At 33.9% G+C, this 25,682-nt stretch overlaps 1 protein-coding gene across 2 annotated transcripts in view; it reads left to right on the top strand.

Annotated features, from left to right (window-relative positions):
* The window catches only part of AGL (amylo-alpha-1,6-glucosidase and 4-alpha-glucanotransferase), an 83,262-nt gene extending 58,796 nt beyond the window's left edge, over window positions 1-24,466 (top strand). For both annotated transcript variants that reach the window (XM_022584250.3, XM_089922361.1), the window contains 7 exons: window positions 3,784-3,919; window positions 5,257-5,369; window positions 6,224-6,435; window positions 7,634-7,731; window positions 9,271-9,358; window positions 9,468-9,601; window positions 17,535-24,466. In XM_022584250.3, coding sequence (XP_022439958.1) covers window positions 3,784-3,919; window positions 5,257-5,369; window positions 6,224-6,435; window positions 7,634-7,731; window positions 9,271-9,358; window positions 9,468-9,601; window positions 17,535-17,652 — 899 coding nt within the window. In that variant the 3' untranslated portion in view covers window positions 17,653-24,466. The remainder of the gene's footprint in view (window positions 1-3,783; window positions 3,920-5,256; window positions 5,370-6,223; window positions 6,436-7,633; window positions 7,732-9,270; window positions 9,359-9,467; window positions 9,602-17,534) is intronic.
* The last annotated feature ends 1,216 nt before the right edge of the window (window positions 24,467-25,682 follow it).

The raw sequence follows: 25,682 nt of genomic DNA, 5'->3' as shown, positions 1-25,682 counted from the left end.
ATGACTCTCTGTTTTTGTCTTGCTGCCTTTGAATTCTCTTTATCTCTAACTTTTGCCATTTTAATTATGATATGTCTTAGTGTGAGCCTGTTTGGGTTCATCTTGTTTGGGACCCTCTGTGTTCCTGTACCTGGATATCTGTTTCCTTCTTTGGGTTTGGGAAGTTTTCAGCCATAATTTCTTCAAATACATTTTTGATCCCCTTCTCTTTTCTCCTTCTGGAACCCCTATATATTGACACATTTTATATTAGCCCATAGATCTCATATGTTGCTTTTTTTTCCCATTTGTCTTTTTGTCTGCTGTTCTAATTGGATGATTTCCATTATTCTATCTTCCAGATCATGTATGCATTCTTCTGTGTCATTTAGTCTGTTATTCATTGCTTCTCAAGTGTTTTCTATCTCAGAAATTGAATTATCTCTTCTTTATTGGGTCTTCCTTATAGTTCCTTGTTAAAATGATCCCATGCTTAGATCAATTCTCTTTCTTAATTCAGTTAGCATTTTCATTACTAACTTTTTGAACTGACTGGTAGGCTGATTATCTCTGTTTCATTATTTATTTTTTCAGGGGCTTTCTCTTGCCCTTTCAGTTGGGAGTTCTTTACCATTTCATTTTGCTTAACTTTCTCTGTCTCTATGAATTTAGGTGAAACAGTTATTATCATGGTCTTGAAAGTGTGTTTTTATGTGAGGGCATCCCTGTGTGGACTACATGTGCCAAATATCTTTAGTGTGAGGGCTGGATTTGATGTGGACACAAGCCATGCCTTTCCTCAGGGTGTACTGGCCACTACCTTGATATGGGGTGTAGCTGGTCTTGTAGGAGCTGGAGCCTACACAGGGTGTGAGGTGGGATTTCTTCTCTGTTCAGTGGCAGTCACTGCCCTTTCAGGGTCAGGGTCTGCTCCCAAGTTTCTGGAGCAGGTGTCCTGAAGGTCAGGCTCGAGTTGGCTCTGTTCCCTTTAAGTGTGTATTTTTCCTTCTCCCCACACTGGGACCTTTGCCCCAGAGGTGGGGGGGTGCCATAATAAGTGGGGCTCATACACTTACAGAGGTCCAGTGTGCTGCCTGTGTAGGCATCCACTCAGACACAGTCCAAGGTCACATTTTTTTCCCCTGTTGTAGTTGTCCCAGATCTAGTGCAAGGTTATGGCCTGGAGTAGGCAGGGCTGAAGCATTCACTCAGCTGGCACTGGGATTCATGGCATTGTGGTTGTGGGAATTGAAGCAGCTTCACTCCTGTCAGAAATCCGGGCTGCTTCTCTGGCACTGTTTGAGTAAGTGCCAACAATGGCCACTGCCACCCTACCTGGACCACAATCCAGGGCCCCAGACTGCCTTCTGTGTCCCTGCATGGAGTCTTTTCCCAGGACCTGGCTGCCATAAATCCAGTGCCAAGCTGTGGCATGGAGTGAGTGGGGCCATGGTGTTTACTCAGCTCAGATTGGGGAGCACAAGGAGGCAATAGCCACTAGGGTAGACCTCTCTCTTCACCCTGTCTTATGGAAAGCCAGCACCCACATACTCCTCACAAGTGGAATCTGGGCTTCTCAAGCCTTTCTGTCTGTCCCAGGAGTTCTCCAAACACCCAAGGGAGCTTGTATTCTCCACATAGGACCCTAGAACTTGGACACCCAGTCTGTGGCTCTACCCACTCACTTCCCAGGGTGAGTGTCTGCCCATGTGATCTCCCTTTGCCCTTATTCCCCTCCCAGGGGCACAGGTTCCAACCCAATGCCTTTCTTTTCATCCTACTTTATTACATGGGAATAATTTTTGCAGCCTTGGTTGTGAAGGAGTTCTTCTGCCAGGTTCCAGTTAGTTTTCCATGAGAATTTTTCCAAATGTATATATATTTTTGATGTGTTTTGGGAAGAGGGGTGATTTCTACATCCTCTTACTCTGCCATCTTGATCCCCCATTGAAGGGAAACTTTTTCTTCTTTCTCAAAGTTGTTTTGGCTCTTTGGGGTCTTTTATGTTTCCATGCAAATTTTAGAACTAGTTCTGTGAAAAATGTCATTGGTATTTTGATAGGGATTGCATTGAATCTGTAATTTGCCTTGATAGTATGGTCATTTTAACAATTTAATTCTTCCAGTCCATGAGCACTGTATATTTTCCATTAGTTTGTATCATCTTAGATTCCTTTTATCAATGTCTTATAGTTTTCCAAGTACAGGTCTTTTACCTCCTTGGTTAGATGTATTCCTAGGTGTTTTAGTCTTTTTGATGCAGTTGTAAATGAGATTTTTTTCTTAATTTCTGTTTCGGATAGTTCATTATCAGTATATAGAAACACAACAGATTTCTGTATGTGAATTTTGTATCCTGCAACTTTACCAAATTCATTGATGAACTCTAGTCATCTTTTGATTGGTGTCTTTAGGATTTTCTGTATATAGTATCATGTCATCTGCAAACAGTGACAGTTTTACTTATTCCCTTCCAATTTGGATTCCTTTTATTTCTTTTTCTTGTCTGATTGCTGTGGCTTCCAATACTTCCAATATTTTGCTGAACAAAAGCAGTGAGAGTGGGCATCCTTGTCTTGTTCCTGAATTTAGCAGGAAAGCTTTTAACTTTTCACCATTGAGTATGATGTTAGCTGTGGACTTTTCATATATGGCCTTTATCATGTTGAGGTACATTCCCTCTATACACACTTTGCTGAGAGTTTTTAATCATAAATGGATGTTGAATTCTGTCAAAAGCTTTTTCTGCATCTGTGGAGATGATCATATGATTTTTATTCTTTAATTTTTTAATGCAATGTATAGATACCACATTGATTAATCTATGAATATTGAACCATCCTTGCATCCCTGGGATGAATCCCACTTGATCATGGTATATGCTTTTTCAAGTTGAATTTGGTTTGTTAATACTTTGTTGAGGATTTTTGCATCTGTGTTCATCATCTCTGAGTTATTTAAATTTTTAATTTTAATTATGAAATATCTCAACGTACAGATAGCGATGTAAATTATGCTTTGAACCTAGAACTGAAATTAGACAGATATTAACAATTGGCCAGATTTTCTTCAGCTTGTTCTCTTTTGTTTTGAAAAGAAATAAAACACCACAGATACCACTAAAATTTCATCTCTATCTCTTTCTCTTCCCTCACTCTCTAGAATTAACAACCATCCTATAATCAGGATTTACTATTTCCCTGTATATTTTTGTATTTTGTGTGTTTATGTGTGTTTGAGTATGTGTAAATTATGTATGATATATATTATGTAGCATATATTCAGTATATCATAGTATATACTGTATAATGTATATATATTATATATTTTATGTTTTCTAATTTTATACAAATATTATCATATTAGACATAGCCATATAGACATACATGGTTATATGTGTTAGTATTATCTATATTTTAAATTTTACAGAAAAGGCATCTTATTATGCATATCTTTTGCAACTTATTTACTCAGTCATTCTGATTTATCCATTTTGCTTTATGTAGTTCATTAATCTTAAATGGTATAGAGTTTCCCATTATATAACTAGACTAGGGTTTTTCTGTTCATCTTCTCAGCAGTTATTTATTTTCTTGCTAATACAAGCAGTGTTGCAATGTATATTCTTGTATGTGTCTCCATGTTCACATAGGTAAGCATTTCTCTAAAGTGTATGTCTAGAAACGAAATTATTATGTGGTAGAATATGCACATCTTCAACTTTTAAGGTATTACCAGATTACTCTCTAGAGTAGTTGTCCTAATTTATTATATTTTTATAAATGTTTTATTTTTCTTTTTTAGGTTTTAATATAACTGCAGGGGTTGATGAAGAAACAGGATTTGTTTATGGAGGAAATCGCTTAAATTGTGGTACATGGATGGATAAAATGGGAGAAAGTGACAGAGCTAGAAACAAAGGAATCCCAGCCACTCCAAGGTAGTGTTTATTTTTAGTGCTTATATAGTTATATCATTTGTAAAACCACATACTTGTGGAATCTTTTATTCTATTAACCATGAAATCTTCATGTTAAATCAGTCAAAATCTTCCTTCCTTCCCCCTACTTCCCCTTCCACACACTCCTTTGTCTCCCCTAATATACACATACACAATCCTCTTGATATGTCATCAAGTAAAGCTCTCTGTTCTCTTCTGGACATTCTCATGGGTTGACTACCTGCAGGCACCTCAAAGGAAAGTTTTATGACTTATTATCCCCATGGTTAAGACATTTCTTTATAACATGAAGTGTTTTCTTTGTAAGTATTTCATTATTATTATCTTTTGTAAATATAGAAAACAACCAGTTGTCCTGTCTTTTATGAAATCCTTTCACTTTCTGAACATTTTCCCCTTAATTTTTAAATCTTTTATCCCATCATTTCTTTTTATGATTTCAAGTTCTTACTACAATATCAAGTCTGAGAAACTATTTTCTTATTCCAAATTTTATCTTCAATCAGAATTGTCAAAAAAAATTCTTGAATAGTAGTTGTCATTACATGTTTTAGAAATTCTTTTAAAAACCTGTTTATTTTGGTGAGTTATTAGATCTTATACTTCCCTTTCATTTTCCCTAAAAATGAGCTTTCAAATTATGTTCACCTTCCCTGGCTTTCTTCAATTCAATATCCCATATTTTCTGTCTTTTTCACTGGAACTCTATCCCAGTATTCTCTGACTCCTACTTCTGCCTTTTTCCAGCAGCTATCTCCTTTTACTCCATAATCTCTATTCTACTTCATAGAATTTTTTTTAAATACATTAAGTTGATAAGCAATGGCAAAGTAATAAGAGGAATGATTTCTTTTTTTTTTAATTGGATTATAGTCGCTTTATACTGCTGTGTCAGTTTCTGCTGTATAGCAAAGTGAATCACAATTTCTTACATATGCAGTGCACATTCCTATAAAGTGAGGATTTTTTTATAGACAGTCATTTTTATAATGTGTTAGTTATATAATTCTTCAAAGCTGTTTTTTGAATGCCCTTTCTTAAAAAAAATATTTATTTATTTATTTGGTTGCACCGGGTCTTAGTTGCAGCTCGTCAGCTCCTTAGTTGCGGAACGCAGGCTCCTTAGCTGTGGTATGCGAATTCTGATTCATTGCAGGATGCATGTGGGATCTAGTTCCCTGACCAGGGATTGAACCTGGGCCCCCTGCATTGGGCGTGGAGTCTTTCCACCGCACCACCAGAGAAGTCCCTGAATGCCCTTTAGATAGTGCTTAATTTACTCATTGTCACAGAGTAAAATTTATTTTTAATTTTAGAGATGGGTCTGCTGTGGAAATTGTGGGCCTGAGTAAATCTGCCATTCGTTGGTTGCTGGAATTATCCCAAAAAAATATTTTTCCTTATCATGAAGTTACAGTAAAAAGACATGGTAAGCTGTTTCTTTTCTTTACAAAGAAACTCCAAATGTACTGTCTATATTCTTAACCTACGTAATCATCATGTGACTCAATGAACTAGTATTAGAAAACCCTTAAGATTAAGGGGAAAGACAAACCATTAATTTACTAGTATGAAAACTAACAAACCTGATTACTAACCATATTTTCATAGCAACTTTGAACTGAGATATGAAGAGCATCATACTTATTTTTTTTCCTCAGTATGACTGTGAGCAAGTCAAGTTTTGGTGAACAATTATGAAATCTTTACATCTCTTTTTCTAGAGCAGTGCTGTCCAATAGAAATATAATTTAAGTCACATACATATTTAAAATTTTCTAGTACCTACATTTTAAAAAAGTTAAAAGAGACAGGTGAAATTAATTATGATTATATATTTTTATTAACTCAATATATACCAAATATTATTTCAACATGTAATCAATATGAAATTATTCATGAACTATTTTACATTCTTTTGGGGAGTACTATGCCTTTGAAATGCAATATATATATAAATATATATATATATAAATACAGTATATACTTCTGGCATCTTTCAATTCAGACTAGCCTCCTTTCAAGTGCTCAATAAAGGTAATTTTATCAAATGTAAGAGTGATCCAAGCAAAGACAAATGATCTGGGATCATTTGTTAGAGTCTAATCCTTTTTTGGTAATACAGTGAAAGATAATTTTTAATTTCTGGGTAGTGTTCTTCAAAAAGCCCTGACAGTTTTAAAAAGTGGATAATTTATTGACTAAATATTACTCTTTAGCTGTAACTAAATGTATGGGTTTCTTTGAATGCCTAAAACTACCAAGTCTTTTGTAATGTTTCAGGAAAAGTTGTGAGAGTCTCATATGATGAATGGAACAGAAAAATACAAGATAACTTTGAAAAGTTATTTTATGTGTCAGAAGACCCTTCCGATGTCAATGAAAAGCATTCTAATCTGGTGCATAAACGTGGCATATACAAAGATAGTTATGGAGCTTCAAGCCCTTGGTGTGACTACCAGCTCAGGCCTAATTTTACCATAGCAATGGTTGTGGTAAGTGATTTGTTCTGTTCTTTCCAAATTTCAAAAATGTTGTGATAGGGTTTATTTAGTTCTTTATTCCCATTTGTTTTCAAATTCATTGAATTGCTAAAAAGTGCATTGTTTACCAGCTAGTTTTATATGGTCTTTTCTAATGAATAAAGCATTATGCATATCACCATTAACCTATAACATTTGGTGTCAAAAAATAGAAAATAATGGATGATGACTAATGAAGTTCTTCTCAATAACACACATAGAAAATGATGATATTTGTACAGCACGCTGGCCCAAATGGATTAGGTCGCTGCCAGATCCAGCTGCTTCAGTTAGGCCCAGGCCCTACCCAGCTGGCTTGAAAGCAGAGGGCATCTGTATTTCAGCACACCTGTGCCATGACCAGTGCCTCAGCACACTAGTTGGAAACATCTGGACTAATGAACTAATATGGGTAGCTTCAATTCACATTTCGTTTTCTTCGTTGTATTGCACTAATGAGTTCCGTCTAGCCAAGAATTCTAGACTCTCCTTATTTTCTCTATACCTAGTCTAAAAATACAGTAAAATAGAGAACGTATGTGTTCTTCTATGCCTGCCTAGATGTTGCCACTTTGTCAAAAAGAGTATTAAATGTAGTATTATTAATTATAGTAGAATAAAAAATACTAAGGTACATAATGGTAGCTTTGATTCAGTGTGCATTTGATTTCATTTAACATTTAAAATTAATGCAGATTCTTAGTCACCAATGCTTTCTCTCCTTCTCTACCTCACAAGTAAATTTACTCATACTATTGGAGTGCAAATCCTTCTGTATTATATTATGACCCCAAAAGCAAAAAATGAGTTCCAGATGAACTTAAAGGAAGCTATTGTAAATCTTCTAAAGAATGAATTATATGGGTTTAAATGTGTTCTGCCTTCACTGTAGCTGTGACAGCTTCATTCTGGAGCTAGTATACTTTCTTAAGTGACACAAGGAAACAATCACCTCAAACAGCTTTCCTAACCTCTAAGGCCAAGATCAGCACTTCCAAGTCGGCCTGATAGGATTAGGTCTGATTAGGCATCTGCACTTGATTTCTGACCGGCACTGTATTTTTAAAGTTTTCGTTACTTTCCAAGTTTATAGTCTATTTTCCAAAGTGGGTGGACACTAATTCTTCTGTGATCTTAAAAAGTTTGTATATTTGTTTTTAACACTCATTAGGCCCCTGAGCTCTTTACTACAGAAAAAGCATGGAAAGCGTTGGAGATTGCAGGAGAAAAATTGCTTGGTCCTCTTGGCATGAAAACTTTGGATCCAGAGTAAGTTATAAGTATTAAGAATTTTGTTCATATTATACTTAATATACAGTTATATTCATATTGGCATGAAAACTTTGGATCCAGAGTAAGTTAGAGTATAAGTATTAAGAATGTGGATATTTTATTGCATCAAGCCATAATTTTTTTGCTTATCAATAAAATCTCTAAAATTGCATTCAAACTGAATTTTTAAAAATCTGTTTTGTATCTTCATTAAACATCAGTGTTCAAAATGCCTTTGGCTTGTTTTATATTCAATAATCAGTAAAAGAATTTTATAAACTAATATGTCATGAATATTTTCTAATGCCTGTTTTTTCTGACTGTAAAAGTCATACATGATTATCATTAACATTGGAAATATAGATGTATTGTCTCCTCAGAGACAACCTTGATTTTCTAAATTGTTGCTCGTAGTAGTTCCTTCCATATTTCTAAATGGTATGTGTTTGCACCTGTTTCTTGATTCTTTTAAATATTAGACATTATTTGCTTACTGCTTGCGATGACAGATGAGGATTTAACTCTGTCCTTACCTTGCCACAAACCCTTTCCATCCTCTCTAAGTAATTACACCACTATTTTTACTGAAACCAATAAATAATTTTGTTTTTATGATTATGTGTTTATCTCATTTTGTATTTCTTCTCTTTTTCAATTTTTTTTGAGTTTCTAATGACCTTTCTGTTTTTCTTCTACTTTTTTGCTTTAAAGCTTGATACCCATCATCAATTTGCTTTCTCTTTCATGTGTGAGAGATCCTCATTTTTGTAGTACCTTTACCTTTGTAGATTTTTCCTGACTTATTGTGTACTCATTTCAGTCTTGAGATGCAAAATTTTATATGTATGTACTTATCTGCATTCTAAAGTATTCTCAATATTTTCAGAGGTGTTAAGAACCACTGGTCAAAACTAAAACCCACAGTAAAAGCTTACTCATTGCAAGTTCTATCTATCTCACTAAAAGAAAAAAAAAAGTAATAATTTAATTAAACAGAGTGTAGATAACTGTCTTGTATTAAATGTTGCAGTGTTTGTAACTTTAATTTGTAAGTATGTGTAAATTGTGTGCATTTAGTTGCTATTTATAATCTAATAATGTACCAAGTTTACTTAATTTTAAAATAACTTCATGGAGAAGTTTAAAAAACAGCCTTTCCAATATATAATAATTAATAAAACCTTATCTTTAATGTTTACTAATTCAGATTATTCTGTGTATATTTTAATTGTTATAAGTATATTAGAGGCCTAGTAAAATAATTAAATTCAACCAATATTTAGTGCCTCCTTGAAGGCAAGATACCTGAATATTTCATATTTTTTGTATTAGGCAGTAAATGTTTCTTAATCATTCCCTAACACATTCTGAACTCAGTATATACTAATTTAAGGTTAAATGGATGGTGAGCTTTAGTCTAGAGATTGGAAAACAAAATAATTTGATTAGTTCTTACCTTCGCTATTAGGAAATTTTTCTAATGCTTTCTGTGTAATGCCTGATCTTTTTTTAACCTAAATTTCAATTATTTTGCAGTGATATGGTTTACTGTGGAACCTATGACAATGCCTTAGACAATGACAACTACAGTCTTGCTAAAGGTTTCAATTATCACCAAGGACCTGTAAGAATTTAATTTTTCTTCCTTGAGTTTTCAATTAAAGTTATTTTTCAAATAATTTTTGATATCCACAGCTCTTTTTTTTCCTTCACTGTTAAATTATCTTTTTCAGGAGTGGCTGTGGCCTGTTGGGTATTTTCTTCGTGCGAAATTATATTTTTCCAAATTGATGGGTCCCGAGATTACTTCAAAGACTATATTTTTGGTTAAAAATGTTCTTTCTCGACATTTTGTTCATCTTGAGAGGTAATTCGTCAGGGCATGTAATTTTCAAAATTAATGTTTAGGGGCTTCCCTGGTGGCGCAGTGGTTGAGGGTCCGCCTGCCGATGCAGGGGACGCGGGTTCGTGCCCCGGTCCGGGAGGATCCCACATGCCGCGGAGCGGCTGGGCCCGTGAGCTGTGGCCGCTGGGCCTGCGCGTCCGGGGCCTGTGCTCCGCAATGGGGGAGGCCACAACAGTGAGAGGCCCGCGTACCGCAAAAAAAAAAAAAATTAATGTTTAGTCTATTTATTAGCTAGTAAATGGCATTTCCTTAGAATTCATTTCAGTATATTCTATGTGAAATTTGAAAGCTTTACTCTTTAACACAAGTTCTATGTAATTTTCACCTTCTTTTAATTGTTTTAAGTTGTTATTTAATTTAAAGACTTGATATTGCATGATTTATACATGTGGTGGAATAGTCTTTGGTTTTTAAAATTTAGCTGACATTTTTGGGTATGGTTAGCACAGGATAAATACAAAAACTAAAAGTCTCAGGCTGGGCCTTTTGAGTTAACTGATTTAAAGATATATCAATAAATAATCTTCAGAAGTGATTTCATTATAATTAAAATATCAGTGTTGGTGTTTTGACTATTTCAAACCCATTTGTCACCTCCTTTGTCCTAATTATTAGCAGATAAATAGTATCAGAGTTATGTGCCTTTATAAGATGATATAACTCAGTCAAAAGGTATCTTAATTTCACAAGTTCTAGATTAAACCTAGATATATGTACATCTTATTGCTCAGAATAATTATGCATAAATATGCATAAACAACATAGTTTTATCTCCTCTATTATAAGAACATGAGAGACTTCCATCTAGCAACATGAATGTTGTCAAAATTTTTCTTTTTATTTAAAGTTTATTTTCATTAGCTTAAGTATAGTCACAGAAACCCTAATCCTGTCACACTTCTACCTCATCTAGAGATTAAGTCTGAAGTCTGTGTGATGTGAACATTCTTATATTCCATCCTTTACTGGCCAAAGTATTTCTCAATATTTGCATTGCTTTTCTCTTTCTTCCTTTTTTTCCACGAGGAGTAAGAATATCTTGCACTGCAGAGATGATTCTTCTACTTTACCTATAATCACATACCTCCTACCTGTTCCATGACCTTGTCAAATAGTTATCCTTTCTTGGTATTCCACTTGATCCCTCCTTCCTAAGCTACAAAGATATCTGTCAGCCTATCCTAAAATAAAGTCCCTTCATGCAGTTCCTGCCTCAAGCCTTGTTTTATCATTCTGTTCTCTTTTCAGTACATTTTCTATACAATTAACCTCATTTATTTTTCTTTTCTGACACCCAGTCAGTCATCACCACGTACAAACTGGCTTTTGTTTTGCCCTCACCACTCTGGTGAAGCCACTCAAGAAGATCCTTTCTGGTTCCCATATCCCATGGCTTCCTTTCAGTTCTCTTCTTTGACCTGGCTATAGTATTTGACATTGTTGCTTTCCTCTTTTCATGAAAAACATTATGCTAGCCACAGCATTAGGTTTCTCTTGTTAACCTAGTAATAGTAACAACTATAATAATAGCAAATAATATTTATTGAGTACTTACTATCTTCAGCTATTGTTCTAAATGCATTCATATAACATTACTCATTTCATCCAAAAAACTATATAAAATAGCTACTACTATTATTATTATCCTATTATTGTTATTCACATCTCCACTTACTAGCTATGTGGCTGTGGGAAAGTTACTTAACTTCTCTGAGCCTCAGTTTCCTCATCTTAAATGGATGTGCTGGTATTGTATTGAGGATTAATATATTAGTACATGTAACACAGACGAGATACTAACTCAAGATATGAGCTACTGTCTCCATTTTATAAATTAAGCTTAGAAAGTTAAGTAATTTATACAAAGTCAAATGGCAAGTAATTTGGTAGAGCTCTTACTGAACTCCAGGCAAGCTGACTTCACAGGCTGTGCTCTTAACCACTACACTATTGGCTCTATTTACTGTTTTTCTGGCTTTGCTTCCTGGCACCTAAATATGTTCATTCTCCAAAACTCTTTCCTTGATCTTCCTTTCTTTTCTATCTGACTTGTCTTCTGTTATATTTCACCTAATTTCACATCTTCACTCTTCAGGTAATTTTTAACTTTCATAAACTCCACTTCTACTTTTTAGCTACCTGATAAACTTGTTACCTCGGATGGCCTTCTGCCATCACTCATTTTCTCTCACACGTTTTTTTCTTCCTATAGTTCCCATGTTTGTTACAGCATTACCATTATTCATGCTCTGCAAGCTCAAACACCCCAGGTACTTTTAAATTTTACTTCATTACCTCTCCAGAACATCCAGATAGTTGTCGAGACTTGATTATAGTTCTGTTCCTTCTAACAGCCCACCGTGTTCCTTTCTGTTGCCAATGCCTGATTTGTAACTCATAACCTTTTCTATGGACTAGGCAATAACCTCCATACTTCCACTCTCTTTTCTCCATTTTGGCATATTACCCCAAACAAGATCAATCTTGTGGAAATATAACTCACAATTTTAATCTTATGTTTAAAAATCTTCAGTAACTCCCCACTGGCTACAGAATGAAATCCAAATTCTTTAATTTCCACAATTTTTTCTCAAACTACATTTCCATTTTTATTTCTTGCTGTTTCCTGTAGCTACTTTTGATAGCATAATATGCTTTAACTGTGAGCTTTGGATTCAGATTGAATTTCAAATTCTGTCCTTGCTGCTTATTTTTGCATGTGACTTTGAACAAGTTACTTAACCTCTATGAAATAAATTTCTTCATCTATAAAATGAGAATAATATCTCATTACTTGCTGTCAAGACTAAATGAAAAGATAGATCAAAAATACTTGTCACCTGTGGGGAGGTGCATGGCCAGCACTGTCCCCACTAAGTCCTCAAGGCTTGTTCTCTTGGTTACATGAGGCTGGAAATGATGGAGTTCCGTGTCACTGCTTTCTACTGCTTTACCCTAATATGTAAAACTTTTTCCTCAATAAATGATAGAATAAGTAAAAAAAAAAAAAAAGTCACAATTCAAGAAATGGTTTCATCTAAAGTGCATTATTACTTTTTAAATTGTCTATAGAATCTGTAGTAATGTCAATATTCTCATTCTTGATATTGATAAGTTGTATTTTCTCTTTTTTTTTCCTGATCTGCCTGGCTAGAGGCTTATCAATTTTATTGGTCTTCTTAAAGAACCACCTTTTGATTTCATCGGTTTTCTTTTTGTATTGGTTTTCAGTTTCTATTTTATTGATTTCTACTTTACTTTTTATTATTCTCTTCTACTTACTTCAGGTTAATTTGTCTTTTTCTGTTTTTTCAAGGTGTAAGTTGAGGTCATTGATTTAAAGACCTTTCTTCTTTTCTAGTATAGGTACTTAGTGCTATAAATTTCCCACTATGTACTAAATTAGCAATACCCCAAAATTCTGATGTGTTGTGTGTTTTTTTTTTTAATTCAGTTGAAACACTTTCTGTTTTCCCCTTTGGTTTCCTCTTTGACTCATGTGTTATTTAGAAAGGTGTTATTTAGTTTTCAAATATTTGGGAATTGTCCAGAAATGTTTCTGTCACTGATTTCAAAATTAACTCTATTGTGGTCAAAGAATATATCTAATATGACTTATCTTTCTAAACTTATTGATACTTATTATATGATGCAGAATATGTTCTAACTAGGTCACTAAACTCTTTGCAAGTGAAAAACTGTGCCTCCTGCTGTTGTTGGGTGGAGTGTTCTTAAAATGTTGACTAGGTCAAGTTGGTTGGTAGTGTTATACAAAGTACTCACAGATTTTCTGTCTACTTGTTCTGTGAGTTACCTAGAGATGGGTATTGGCATTTTCTGCTACAATTATGGATTTGTCTACTTCTCCTTGGAGTTGTATGGGTTTCTGCTTCAAGTATTTTGAAGCCTTATTATTAGATGCATAAGTGTTTGGAATTATTATGTTCTCTTGATGAATTGACCCTTTTATCATTATGAAATGACTTTCTTTATCACTGGCAATATGCCTGTGCTCCAAAATCTTCTTTGTTTGATATTAATATAAGCACTCCAGATTTTTTGTGTGTGTGAATCTGTTTTTTTAATTGAAGTATAGTTGATGTATGTACAATATTATATGTTACAGGTGTACAATATAGTGATTCACAATTTTTAAAGGTTATACTCTATTTATAGTTATTATAACTCCAGATTTCTTTTGATTAGTTGTGAGAATGATATATATATTTCCATCTTTTTGCTTTTAACCTTTTTGTGTCTTTATATTCAAAGTAGGTTTCTTGTACATAGAGCATATAATTGGGTCTTATTTATCTATGCAGCCTGATAATCTCTTCCTTTTAATTGGGATGATTAGACCATTTACATTTAATGTGATTATTTATATGGTTAAGTATAAATCTATTTGCTTTCTGTTTATCCTGTCTGTTCTTTGTTAGCTTTTTCTTTTTTCCTGCTTCTTTTAGACTGATTATTTTATTTCCATTTTATCTCTTTTGTTGGCTGATTAGCTATTCTTATTTCAGTTTTTTGCATGTTTGCTTTAGGTGTATAGTATACATCTTTAACTTATCATAGTTTACTTTCAAGTGAAGATATAGCGCTTCAAGTGTACTATAAGAACCTTAAAATAGTATAGTTCCATTTCTTCCCTTCAGACCTGTATGCTGTTATTGTCATCTATTTTGCTTTTACATATAATGCCCATACTACATTGTTATATTTTTCTTTCAATCAGTTATCTTTTGAGGTTATTTAAATAATACAGAAAAAAGTCTTATATAAATACATAGTTGCCAGTGTTCTTCATCTCCTTGTGAATATCCATATTTCCATCTGGTATCATTTTTTTCTGCCTAAGGACTTCCTCTATTATATCAGGTCTGCTCATGATGAATTCTTTAAGCTCTTGTATGTCAAAAAGTATTTGCCTTCATTTTTTGAAAGGCGTTTTTGTTGTGTATAGAATTCAATGTTGACAAGTTTTTCTTCTAGTACTTTAAAATCATTGCATTATTTTGACGAGAAATCTGCTGTCATCCTTATATCTAATTTGCCATTAATTTCATTCAGTGTATTTTTCATTTCATACATTGTAGTTTTAATCTCTTGAAGTTTGATTTGGGTCTTTTGTATATCTTCCATGTCTCTGCCTAATATTTTGAACATATGGAATACAGTTACAGTAACTATTTTAATGTCTTTGTTTGCTAATTGATTTCTGGGTTGGTTTCACTCATGATATTCTCTTATTATGGTTAATATTATCCTATTCTTTGCCTGTCAGTGTTTTATTGGATGCTAGATGTAAATTTTACTTTCTTGGATGTTGGATTTTTTTCTGTATTTCCATAAATCTTCTTGAACTTTAGTTTGGAATGCAGTTAAATTATTTGGAAACAGCCTGATCTTTTCAGGACTTGATTTTAACTTTTTTTGGACCTAACCAGAACAGCATTTAGTTCAGGACTAATTAGTCTACACTAATGAGTCAACACTCATCTGAGTTCTCTATCCCATTTCCCTAAAATTACAAAGTTTTCAAATCTACCTGGTGGGAATAAGCACTGTTCCTGACCCTCTCTGAATGGCAGGTACTACTTCATCTAATACTTTTGGGTGGTTCTTTCCACATCCTTGGTTAGTTTTCTCTTGTGTATTTGCTGATGATTATGCTGCAAATACTTGAGTGGGACCCTTTACATGTCTCCAGAGTTCTCTGTTTGTGCAGTTATCTCATCTCTAGTACTCTGACCTGAAAATTCTAGCTGTCTTGGTCTTTCTGGACTCTCAATTCCATCTCTTCAGCTCAAAGATCCACCTGGGTTCCCCTCCCTTTGTCAAATCCTAGACGCTCTCTCAAGACAGGAAGGTATAGTAATCATAGGACTCACTTCAATTTTTTTCTTATTTCTTAGGAATCATTCTTCTTTGTTGCTTAATATTCAGTGTCTTAAAAACTACTGCTTCGTATACTCTGCTGTCGCCACCACATGGACCCAGCTCACCCTGCTTTAGCTCTGACATCCCATGCTGGGGTGCCACAAGACATAGATGCCCTCTTCACCTTCCTTGGGCCTGACAACCACATGTAGGCCACTCTTATGCATGGATGCTCTCCTTGCACCACTGGGGCTCTGAACTACCCCCACCCTTGCTGTGAACTCCTTCCTCATACCCCCTAGACTCTAACATTCTACTCAGTGCTACTCCTGCTACCCTTCTCTCCTTCCCTCCTCAACTGTAGTTACTGACCTTCTTGGTCCCACCTAATGACTTGAGGAATGAATTTTTCAGAAAGCAAGGGAAAGGGGACTTCTTTATACAAGTATGGGTATCTTCCACGTTCTTGTGTTCATATCCAATTATGAGCAGCATTTAATGGTTCTGTAGGTTTGTTTTGTTTCTTAATTTTGGTGCTATATTAGTTTGCTAGGACTGCTGTAATAAAGCACCACAGACTGAGTGGCTTAAACAACAGAAATGTATTGTCTTATGGTTTTGGAAGCCAGAAATCTGAAATCAAGGCATTTGCAGGACCATGTTCTGTCTGAAGGTACTAGGGAAGGATCTCTTTCAGCCCTCTCTCCTAGCTTCTGGCATTTCCTTGGCTTGTACAGCATAATTCCAGTCTTCTCATGGCATTCTCCTTGTGTTCATGTTTGTGTCCAAATTTCCTTATTTTGTAAGGACACCAATCATATTGGATTAGGGGCCCACCCTGATCCACCTTAACTAGTTACATCTGCAACAACCCTTTATCCAAATAAGTTCACATTCTGAGGTACTGAGGGTTAAGACCTCAACATATGAATTTTGAGGGGGACACAATTTAGCCCATTATAGATACTCAGGAACCCAACTTCAGTAATCTGACATGTTACTATGAAGTAGTTTGAACACTTGAAAATGAATAAGTTTTCTATGTTTTCTATTTCTCTATGACAGTTTTTTGAAATATGGTACCTAGCTGATATTATTATTAATTATTATTCAAAATATTGCCATATTTACCTAATTGAATCATTTTTTCATTTTTATTATGAAATATTTCATATCTTCAGAAAAGTATATATAAGTTACAAAGCATAATAATGAAACAAAAAATGAACCAAAAAAATGAAACATTACAGAATTCTGTATTTTTTTAAATTTCATATTTAAGGGATTACATTACATCAAAATGAAGAATAAATTTGCTATGCTAATAATGCTGTGTTTTGATAGTGAGATCTGGAACAAGTCATTAACCTTCATAAACTTCTCTTACCTCCTCTATAAATAGGAATAGTTATGATACCTACCTTATAGAGTTGCTGTGAGCATTAAATGAGATAATGCCTATAAATCACTTAGTATTAGAACATAATAAATGTACAATAAATACTAACTGTACTATTATTCAGGATAATGAGAAATTAGTATGGAAATTTAGATTGTTTTTAATTGGCATTCTTTTCCTAGTCATAATCCAGTGTTTCTTCATCATTTCATATTCATTTTATAATTTTGTCAAGATCAAACATAATACAGTCACATAATTACAATTTGAGTCTCATAAACTTACTCCAAAAGAAATAAAATTAGGCCTGAGAGGATGTTTGTATCTATACTTATATATTGCTTGGGATGGTAGTTTCCTCTGTTTTTAATACATAAAGGGATTCCTTTGTAATTTAAAGTCTTAAATCCAAACGATTGAATATCAAAGAATAATTTCAATCTAAATTCTTTATACATAAGCTTTAGGATATTCTGTTTTATTTTGTAGTAAATGAGTACATATTGTTTTCTAAAAGAGAAGGCAAAATCACCCAGGTGTATTGCCTATTTTGTTAATCCAACAAGATATGTGTTTGATTATATCTCATAAAATGGCTTTTCTTTCTTTAAGATCCCCTTGGAAAGGACTTCCAGAACTGACCAACGAGAATGGCCAATACTGTCCTTTCAGCTGTGAAACACAAGCCTGGTCAATTGCTACTATTCTTGAAACACTCTATGATTTATAGTTGACTCATGCATATGATTGCATTAAGTATGCAATCAATTTTATTGTTGAATGCAAGGTAATAATGTAATGTAAATGCTTTATATGCACATGCTAAAGTCATTCTTAAAATCTCATTCATATAATACTGATGCCCGATTTAGGTAAGACTGTAAAGCATTAGTTTTTCTTTTTCTTTTTTTTTTTTTTTAAAATAGGATGTTTGTCTTTTGAATTCAGGAAGTATTCTTCAAATGCCTAGAAAAATCAATAATTTGAAATCCAGAGTTTGAAAACGAAAAAAATCATGTAATCTTCTATTTGTACATAAGTGAAAATGAAATATGAGAATGTAATAATGAAAGAAATGAAAAAGTATCTTTAAATGGTGGTATATATTTTCTTCAGTAACAATATATACCAAATAGGCTGTGGTTAATACTTTTACTATGGTATTTCTAGCACCTTCCACACTGCATTCAATAGATACTAAATGAATGCTGAATCATAGAAGTGTCCACCTGCAATATGTGTTCATAACTGGAGCACAGATGTTTATAATGTGCTTTTATTTTTTTCACTGATATATTAACATGTTTTTAATATAATGAATTTCAACAGTATATTTAACATAATTTACTTGTGCTAATGATGCATAGGATATATGAAAAAACCACAAAGCATTAGGAATTTATTTTCTAAAAACAGTTTTATAAAATTAGTCTTGAGTGCCAGTGTCCTACTATGAGATGGTTTACCTTTTCGTAACGCAAATTGTTGGCCATGTTTATGAGAACTTTAAAGACAAAAAATACTATATTAGTTTTCTAAAACTTAATAACTATTTTTAGTTTGTGTGTAAAAGTGTATTATACTGGTTTCCTAGTAACCAAAATGTGTTGACAAGTTTAACATTGAGAACAATCTTAACATAATATAAATAGAGCTATGAATTCAGTAGTTATCTTGAATTCAGTATAATCATTTGAAAAGTTTTTCATGTTATTTTAACACACCTTAAATCTGGAAAAGTCATAAAGAAAAAAGGCTTTTAACATTTATATGATTTGACATTTTTTAATAGTACTTATTTTCTAGATGAATTTTTTTTTACTGTCTGTTTTTGTCTCAAGAAGGCTCTTAAATTAGATCATTATACTTACAGTTGAAAGGAAATAGTTGCAAAAATCCATTTCATTATTCAATTGTGTATTTATAGTTAAAGTAATGGTGCAATAACACTTTTCTCAGCTAGAGGTCACATATCCAACCACCTTAACTCTGAAGAAGGAGTAAAAATAAAGAAGAAAAACAAGTAAGCTAAAATTTCTGCGTAGTAAAAATGTAAAAATGCTTCAGATACCAAATACCCATTCTCGACCCTCCTTTAGTTTTAACTGGCTTCGTTCCTGGTTTCCCAACCTAAGGCAGATTAAATCCTACAGATTTAACGACCATTGTGATAGTAATCTGACCACTGTCTATAAACACATTGATTTCCAAGTTTCCCTTCCTTCTTTATTGCTCAATGTATAACCTTCTCTAACCTGTGCAGTTAAAAAGAATGACCTTCCTTGAGAGGCAGAACCATTAGTCATCAAAGATTCACATAGTTCTATTGTTCTAATTTAACTCCTATATTAAAAGTGGTAAGAAAAGTAACCGAAAACCAACATTAAATATGTTAAATATAAAAGCAAGAAGCAATGGCTGGCTCATGATTAAATGTGATAAATAAATAAGTAAATGAATATGTTAACTCTAATAATTAAATAATTGTCAAACAAGTGGACAATTTTAAATACATAACCATATTGGGTTATCTATGGTAGGGCAAATATCCACCTCAGTAAATTTTTAGGATATCGTGTTGCAGTAGAAAATTAAGTGATTCATATTCCTTACTAGGAATATTAATGAAAGAACACTGTTATAATCTGCATGGCCTATTTTAAAGTTTAAGAGGCATGTTACACATTACTTCATCAAAGGTTGTTAAAATAATAGTTTTAGACTTTAGAGAGATAAATGTTGACTAAAAAACATTTAAATAGAATACTTCATTCCTGAGTGATGTTGGACGAGGTACCATTATATTACATCTTGAAAATGGTTCTGTGCCTTGGTTCTTAATTAATTCAAATCATTCTTACTTTTTAACTTGAGAAGTTTGCCAGTTTAACCAGTATGCTGTGATAATTTAATACATTTCAAAGATAATTGAGGAAACATGAGACCTGTCATTCTGTCTATGAGCATTATAACCTATGTGAACTGCAGTGCATTTCTGATATGTCTTCAACTGCTCTATCTAGTAGGCAAATGTCATTTTTATGTCTGTGTGCCAAGAAAATAAAAATCTTTTCTAAAGGACTATATTTTGCATTTATTCCATTATTTACCAGTTAACTAATTTGTTGATGCTGACTACTACCATTTATTCAGGGCTTGCTTATTTTGGGTGCTTTATCTTTTTGCAGGATGTGTGGGGACAAAGAGAGGAAGAAGAATTTTAGGCTGTTCGGTAATTTATTTAATTAGCTATGTTGAAATTAGAAGCAAAGTTAACTTTTGATGTACAAACTGATCTGTTAGCAGCTATACACTCCCCAGGTATTTCTTGAAATCTTTCACGCTACTGTGAATTTTTTGTTTACCTTTCTTTCATGAGTATGAGTGAATTTGTCAAACTTGCCAAACTTATTTATATAGATCCTCAGTGTGCCAAAATAATAAACTCAAGTAAGTTGCTCAGTTTTGGGGTTTTTTTCCATTTGTATGAGATTTGAATTATTAAGTAATACTGATACTTTGTCATTTTGACACAATTTTTTCCTAATATATATTTCTTAATATATCTGGTATTGGTTGGAGGTTTTTTGTTTAACTTACAAAAGCTTTTCATTTTCCTTTGATCAAATTTTTTAGTGTTTATCTTTGCGAACTCTTCTATCTCTTCAAAATTTAATTGAAATTTTAATTGATCCAATAATTTAATAAACTTTTGTTTCTGTGTTATATTCTGGTTTTATATTTATCTATTTACAGCAGCATACAGTATGAGTTGAGACATTACTTAGCTTTTCTTTCAAAATTGTTATACCCAAATTCATGAATTGAATTTGATTTGTAGTGATTCCTTTTCTAAATTATTGAATTTTTATGTAATAATAGGGTGTACTTCTGGGATGTACCGTTGAAATTATCTGTGCCTGTTCACTCATTTAAGTATTATAATTTTTGTTTTAATATTTGTTAGAGCTTTTCCTCACTGTCTTTCTCTCACTAATCCCCTACTCCTTTTTTAGAATCTTGTTTTATATACCTACCTATTTGTTCTTCTCAAGTACTTTTCCATGTCCAAAGAGTGTTCTCTTACCATTTTTACTAAACTTATACTTAACACTGTAATGTAATTTGATAGGAATTGACATTTACAGTATTTAATCTTCTAAGAACATAGAGTGTCTGCATTTATTCAATTTTTATTTTTTTAGATTGCTGAAATTCTTCCTAATGTTTGTTTTGCCAGTTAGAATAAAAAACTCAGATTTAACAAACATTTATGAGCCCCTACCATATAATGGGCAATTTTATATTGGAAGTATTATACCCATTTTACGTATGAGAACATTGCTATAGCATCTTGCCCTAAGTCACACGACTGATAAATTACTGGACCAAAACTCAATCCCTGATCTTCCTACCGCAAATCCTTTTTCAAAGATCCTCAAGACTGAAGTCTTCTGTGCTCACCTTCATGCTTCTTGCCACCATTCATCCACAGGTCGAGCTGTGGCTATTATTAGTTGCCCACATGATTATGGAAATCCTTAGATGCTGTTCTGCTTGGGTCTAGATATACTCCCTTAATATCCTGGTCAGATAATACGTTTGACTCCCTGGTCAAAATGTATCTGCAGCAATCTGCCTTGATAGGATAACTGGTATATTACTGGCTCAATATTCAGACTCAAAATGCATGAGTTAGGTTACACAACTTGGATAAATTTGCAAATATAAGTGTCTTATCAAAGTGAGACAGAGAGAATTCAAAGGCAGTAGGGAACATATTTGTCCATGAGAATTTTGGTCAAAGGAAGCAAGTTATATCTATAGAAGTTCACTAACAAATATGGTACTTAATTAGGCAAACACTCAATGTTAATATATTTATTGTAACTGATATATTTTGAAAGTGCAAAACTGAGCGCTAAACATCTTTTCTTATAATCATAACATAAGGAAGTGCTCCAAAGATGATTCATCTTGACTCCCACATCACACTCAATGAATCGCAGGCTTCACTTTTACTTGCCTGGGCTCTCATCTATTCCCCACTTTGTATTTGCATTCTTGTCTTGTCCTTAAACAAACATAATGATTGCTTAATTGATCACAACTTACACCATCCCTCATAGAACTGAGGAAAACCTTTCTTGAACACTGCTTATATCCCACCACTGATCAGATGACGTTTGGGATACTCTATAATTTGGCCCCAATCTCATTTCAGTTTTGTTACAATAACTTTTTGCTCTTTCCAAAGCTGATTACTTGCCACTCTGAGTCTTTGATTTTTCAACTGTAAAAACAAGAATGATGGTAATACCTACCTTGCAGGGCAGTAAGAATTCATGAAGGCAACCCATAGTATGTTAGGATTAAGTTTGACTGCACATAACAGAGCCCATAACAGTGGTCTCTATGAGACAGAAGTCCAGAAGTGTGCAATCCAGGGCTGATATGCTGGTTCTGTGGTCATCAGGAACCAAGGCTAGTATCTAATGACAAAAAATATTCTATAATTTCTTATATATAATTTTCTTAATATGAATTCATTGTCTCCTAGATGTGGTGAACAAATGTACAATAACCTCTTTACTTATTTTGATCAGTGGTTTCTCCAAATTCTTTTTCTTCTTGACTTCCCAAAGCCTTACCTTGAGGAGAAAAGAATTCAAGGTTTACATCTTTCAAATTAGTTGTAAATTTTATGGCTTGGTTAAAATAAGAACAAATTTTATAATTCATAATTTTATATTTACATTTTTTCATTCATAATTTTATACTTACATTAAAGTTTAAAGAAGCAAAATAGCAATTATTGAAGTCCCTACTAATAAGGCAAGATGGAATTTTGTACAAATATTTGTTGTTTTCGGTTTGGGTGGTTCTCATCACTGGTGAAAGGGGAAAAAATGTATTTCAGCAGAAAAATAAACGAAATGGTTTGGAATAATTACCTAGAATGCAATTGTTTAATAGACTTAGAATTCCCTTGTTTCTGAGTGTCTTTAGAAAACATAAGCTTTTTTATTTAAAGCAACTTCAAAGCACTAACTCTAAGACCTAGAGTAGCTTTCTATTAGAGCTTCACTTAACTTACTGGAATTCATCTCTGCTTACTCGGAAGTAAACAAATATGTTATTTTGAATGAAGGGGATCTACATTTCTGTGTGTTTCTCATAATGTGATTGTTCCATTGGGTCAATGGATTCTAGTGATTAAAAGATGTCATGTGATTCTAATGTTTAAGAGATGCCATTTTGCACAAAACATAGTTCCCTAAACCAGTGATTCCCAATCTTTTATATATTGTGGAATATGTAGAAAAAGCTATTTAAACAGCATTTTGGTAAATGAACGGAGGATGATTCTGGCTGCTGACAACTAGTCAGAGATGTTTGGCCTGTAGGGCTAAAGAAAACTATCTCATTACTCTTGGAACCTTTTTACCATGGGGCCCCACATTAGTTGGAAAACTGCTCTCAACACAGAGGCTACTCATGCCCAACCTAAGGAAGAGCAAACCATTTATAATTAAAGGAGTAATGGTTTGTTGGGCTTGTTAAAGACATGGCTTATCAGTTTTCAGTCTAGAAACGTCTTAAGGAATGTTCAAGTACAAGTGCTTTCCTAGAGAAAAATTATTTTGAAATATATTGTCCATATAAAAAGTATATAACATATGTGCACCTTTAAAGAAGATTAATTAAATGAATTACCATGAACCTGACACAGAATTGAAAACTGATACAAATTTCCTGTCCCCAGTTTAAACAATACTGAGACCAAGCTAAGATAATAGCAGTGTATTGCAGGAATTCTGCTCTAGGAAGATAAGACTGTAAAATAACTAAAACAGCCTGCACAGCAGTATTTTTCTGAAGAGATTTGCAGCAAGATTTGCTTCACAGGTCCTTGGGAATGGAACAAGCTTTACACTGAACACTGGGAGTCAAACACCCTCCAAATTCATCAAACCATCTGACAGACCTGTGAGAGCCACAGCATCAAACTCAAGACAACTAGTCAAGCTGCTGTCTTCACAGAAGTAAGCAGGATGATGGAAAGGCCACATGCTGTGTGTTAGAGCAGGAGTCCCCAACCTGCAGGCCACGGACCAGTAGCGGTCCGTGGCCTGTTAGGAAGCAGGCCGCACAGCAGGAAGTGAGTGGCAGACGAGCAAGTGAAGCTTCATCTGTATTTATAGCCGCTCCCCATTACTCACATTACCACCTGAGCTCCGCCTCCTGTCAGATCAACTGTGGCATTAGATTCTCATAGGAGCACAAACCCTACTGTGAACTGCACATGCAAGGGATCTAGGTTGCGTGCTCCTTATAAGGATCTAATGCCTGATGATCTGAGGCGGAGGTGAGGCGGTGATGCTAGTGCTGGGGAGTGGCTGCAAATACAGATTATCATTAGCAGAGAGGTTTGACTGCACAGAGACCATAATAAATCAATTGCTTGCAGACTCATATCAAAACCCTATCAGTGAGTGGCAAGTGAAAACAAGCTCAGGGCTCCCACTGATTCTGCATTATGGTGAGTTGTATAATTATTTCATTATATATTACAATGTAATAGTAATAGAAATAAAGTGCACAATAAATGTAATGCTCTTGAATCATCCCAAACCCACACCCCACAACCCCATCCATGGAAAAATTGTCTTCCACAAAACCGGTCCCTGGTGCCAAGAAGGTTTGGGACTGCTGTGTTAGAGAATGCTCCCCAATTTAACATCATCTTTGAAATTACCAAAGTTGTTCTTAGGTGCTACATTTTATTGAAATTTAACTCGAGAATGCATTTACCAGATGGTTGTCATAATTCCTTTCCTATCCAGTCAGGTAGTTCAAGAATATTTTGTATGGGGACTTCCTTGGTGGTCCAGTGGCTAAGACTCTGCACTCCCAATGCAGGGAGCCCGGGTTCGGTTCCTGGTCAGGGAACTAGATCCCACGTGCCGCAACTAAAGATCCTGCACGCAGCAACAAAGATCCCATGTGCCACGACTAAGACCTGACACAGCCAAATAAATATTTTTAAATATATATATTTTATATAACCTACCGTTTTAAAACTTGGATAACAAGTTTTTCCCTCTTCTCTTTTTTTCTTCCAGTTTTATTTTTATATTTGACTCTTTTCTGTCTTTTGTAATCCTGTTGAAATGGTCATATATATTTATTTTAGAAATAAAAAAGTTGTCCTATTTAGGAATAGCTGAACAGTTTTTTTAAAACCCTACTCTCCTTTTATCTCACCTTCCTTTTTTTTGTGGTTTCCCTTACTCCCTTTTCCTCTTTCTTTCTTTCCCTTTTTTCCCCTCTCCTATTTTATTTTATTCCTTGAAAGTACCTTATTCTTACCATAGGAACTATAAACATTGCATGGCCTCATAGCAGTATTCGCAGACAAAAAACTGCACAGCTTTGAGTTCAATACCTACAAAATCTAAAACTCCTTGGACTAAACTTTGAAAGTAATTGTTCCAGTGACAAAGCAACCAGATTATTTGGTTCAATATCTTTGCTTTTGCAAGAACTCAGTGATTTTGACTAAGTTCCATCAATACTGTAATTCTCAGATTTTATACTAGAAATGTTATTTGTGTGTGAAGCAATTTCGTTTTCTAATAATCTTTTAATATTCCCATTGTTCCTATAGGAAAAAAAAAAACCTTCAGCCAAAAACATTCTAAAACATCTTAAGTAGTCACAATTACGTCAGGTAAATATCTCAACTATTTATTTAGA

The sequence above is a fragment of the Delphinapterus leucas genome, chromosome 1 (genome assembly GCF_059928025.1).
Source record: "Delphinapterus leucas isolate spDelLeu-1000000601 "Yukka" chromosome 1, BTC_Dleu_Yukka2, whole genome shotgun sequence".
NCBI lineage: Eukaryota > Metazoa > Chordata > Mammalia > Artiodactyla > Monodontidae > Delphinapterus > Delphinapterus leucas.
This window is presented reverse-complemented; position numbering and strand designations above follow the sequence as displayed.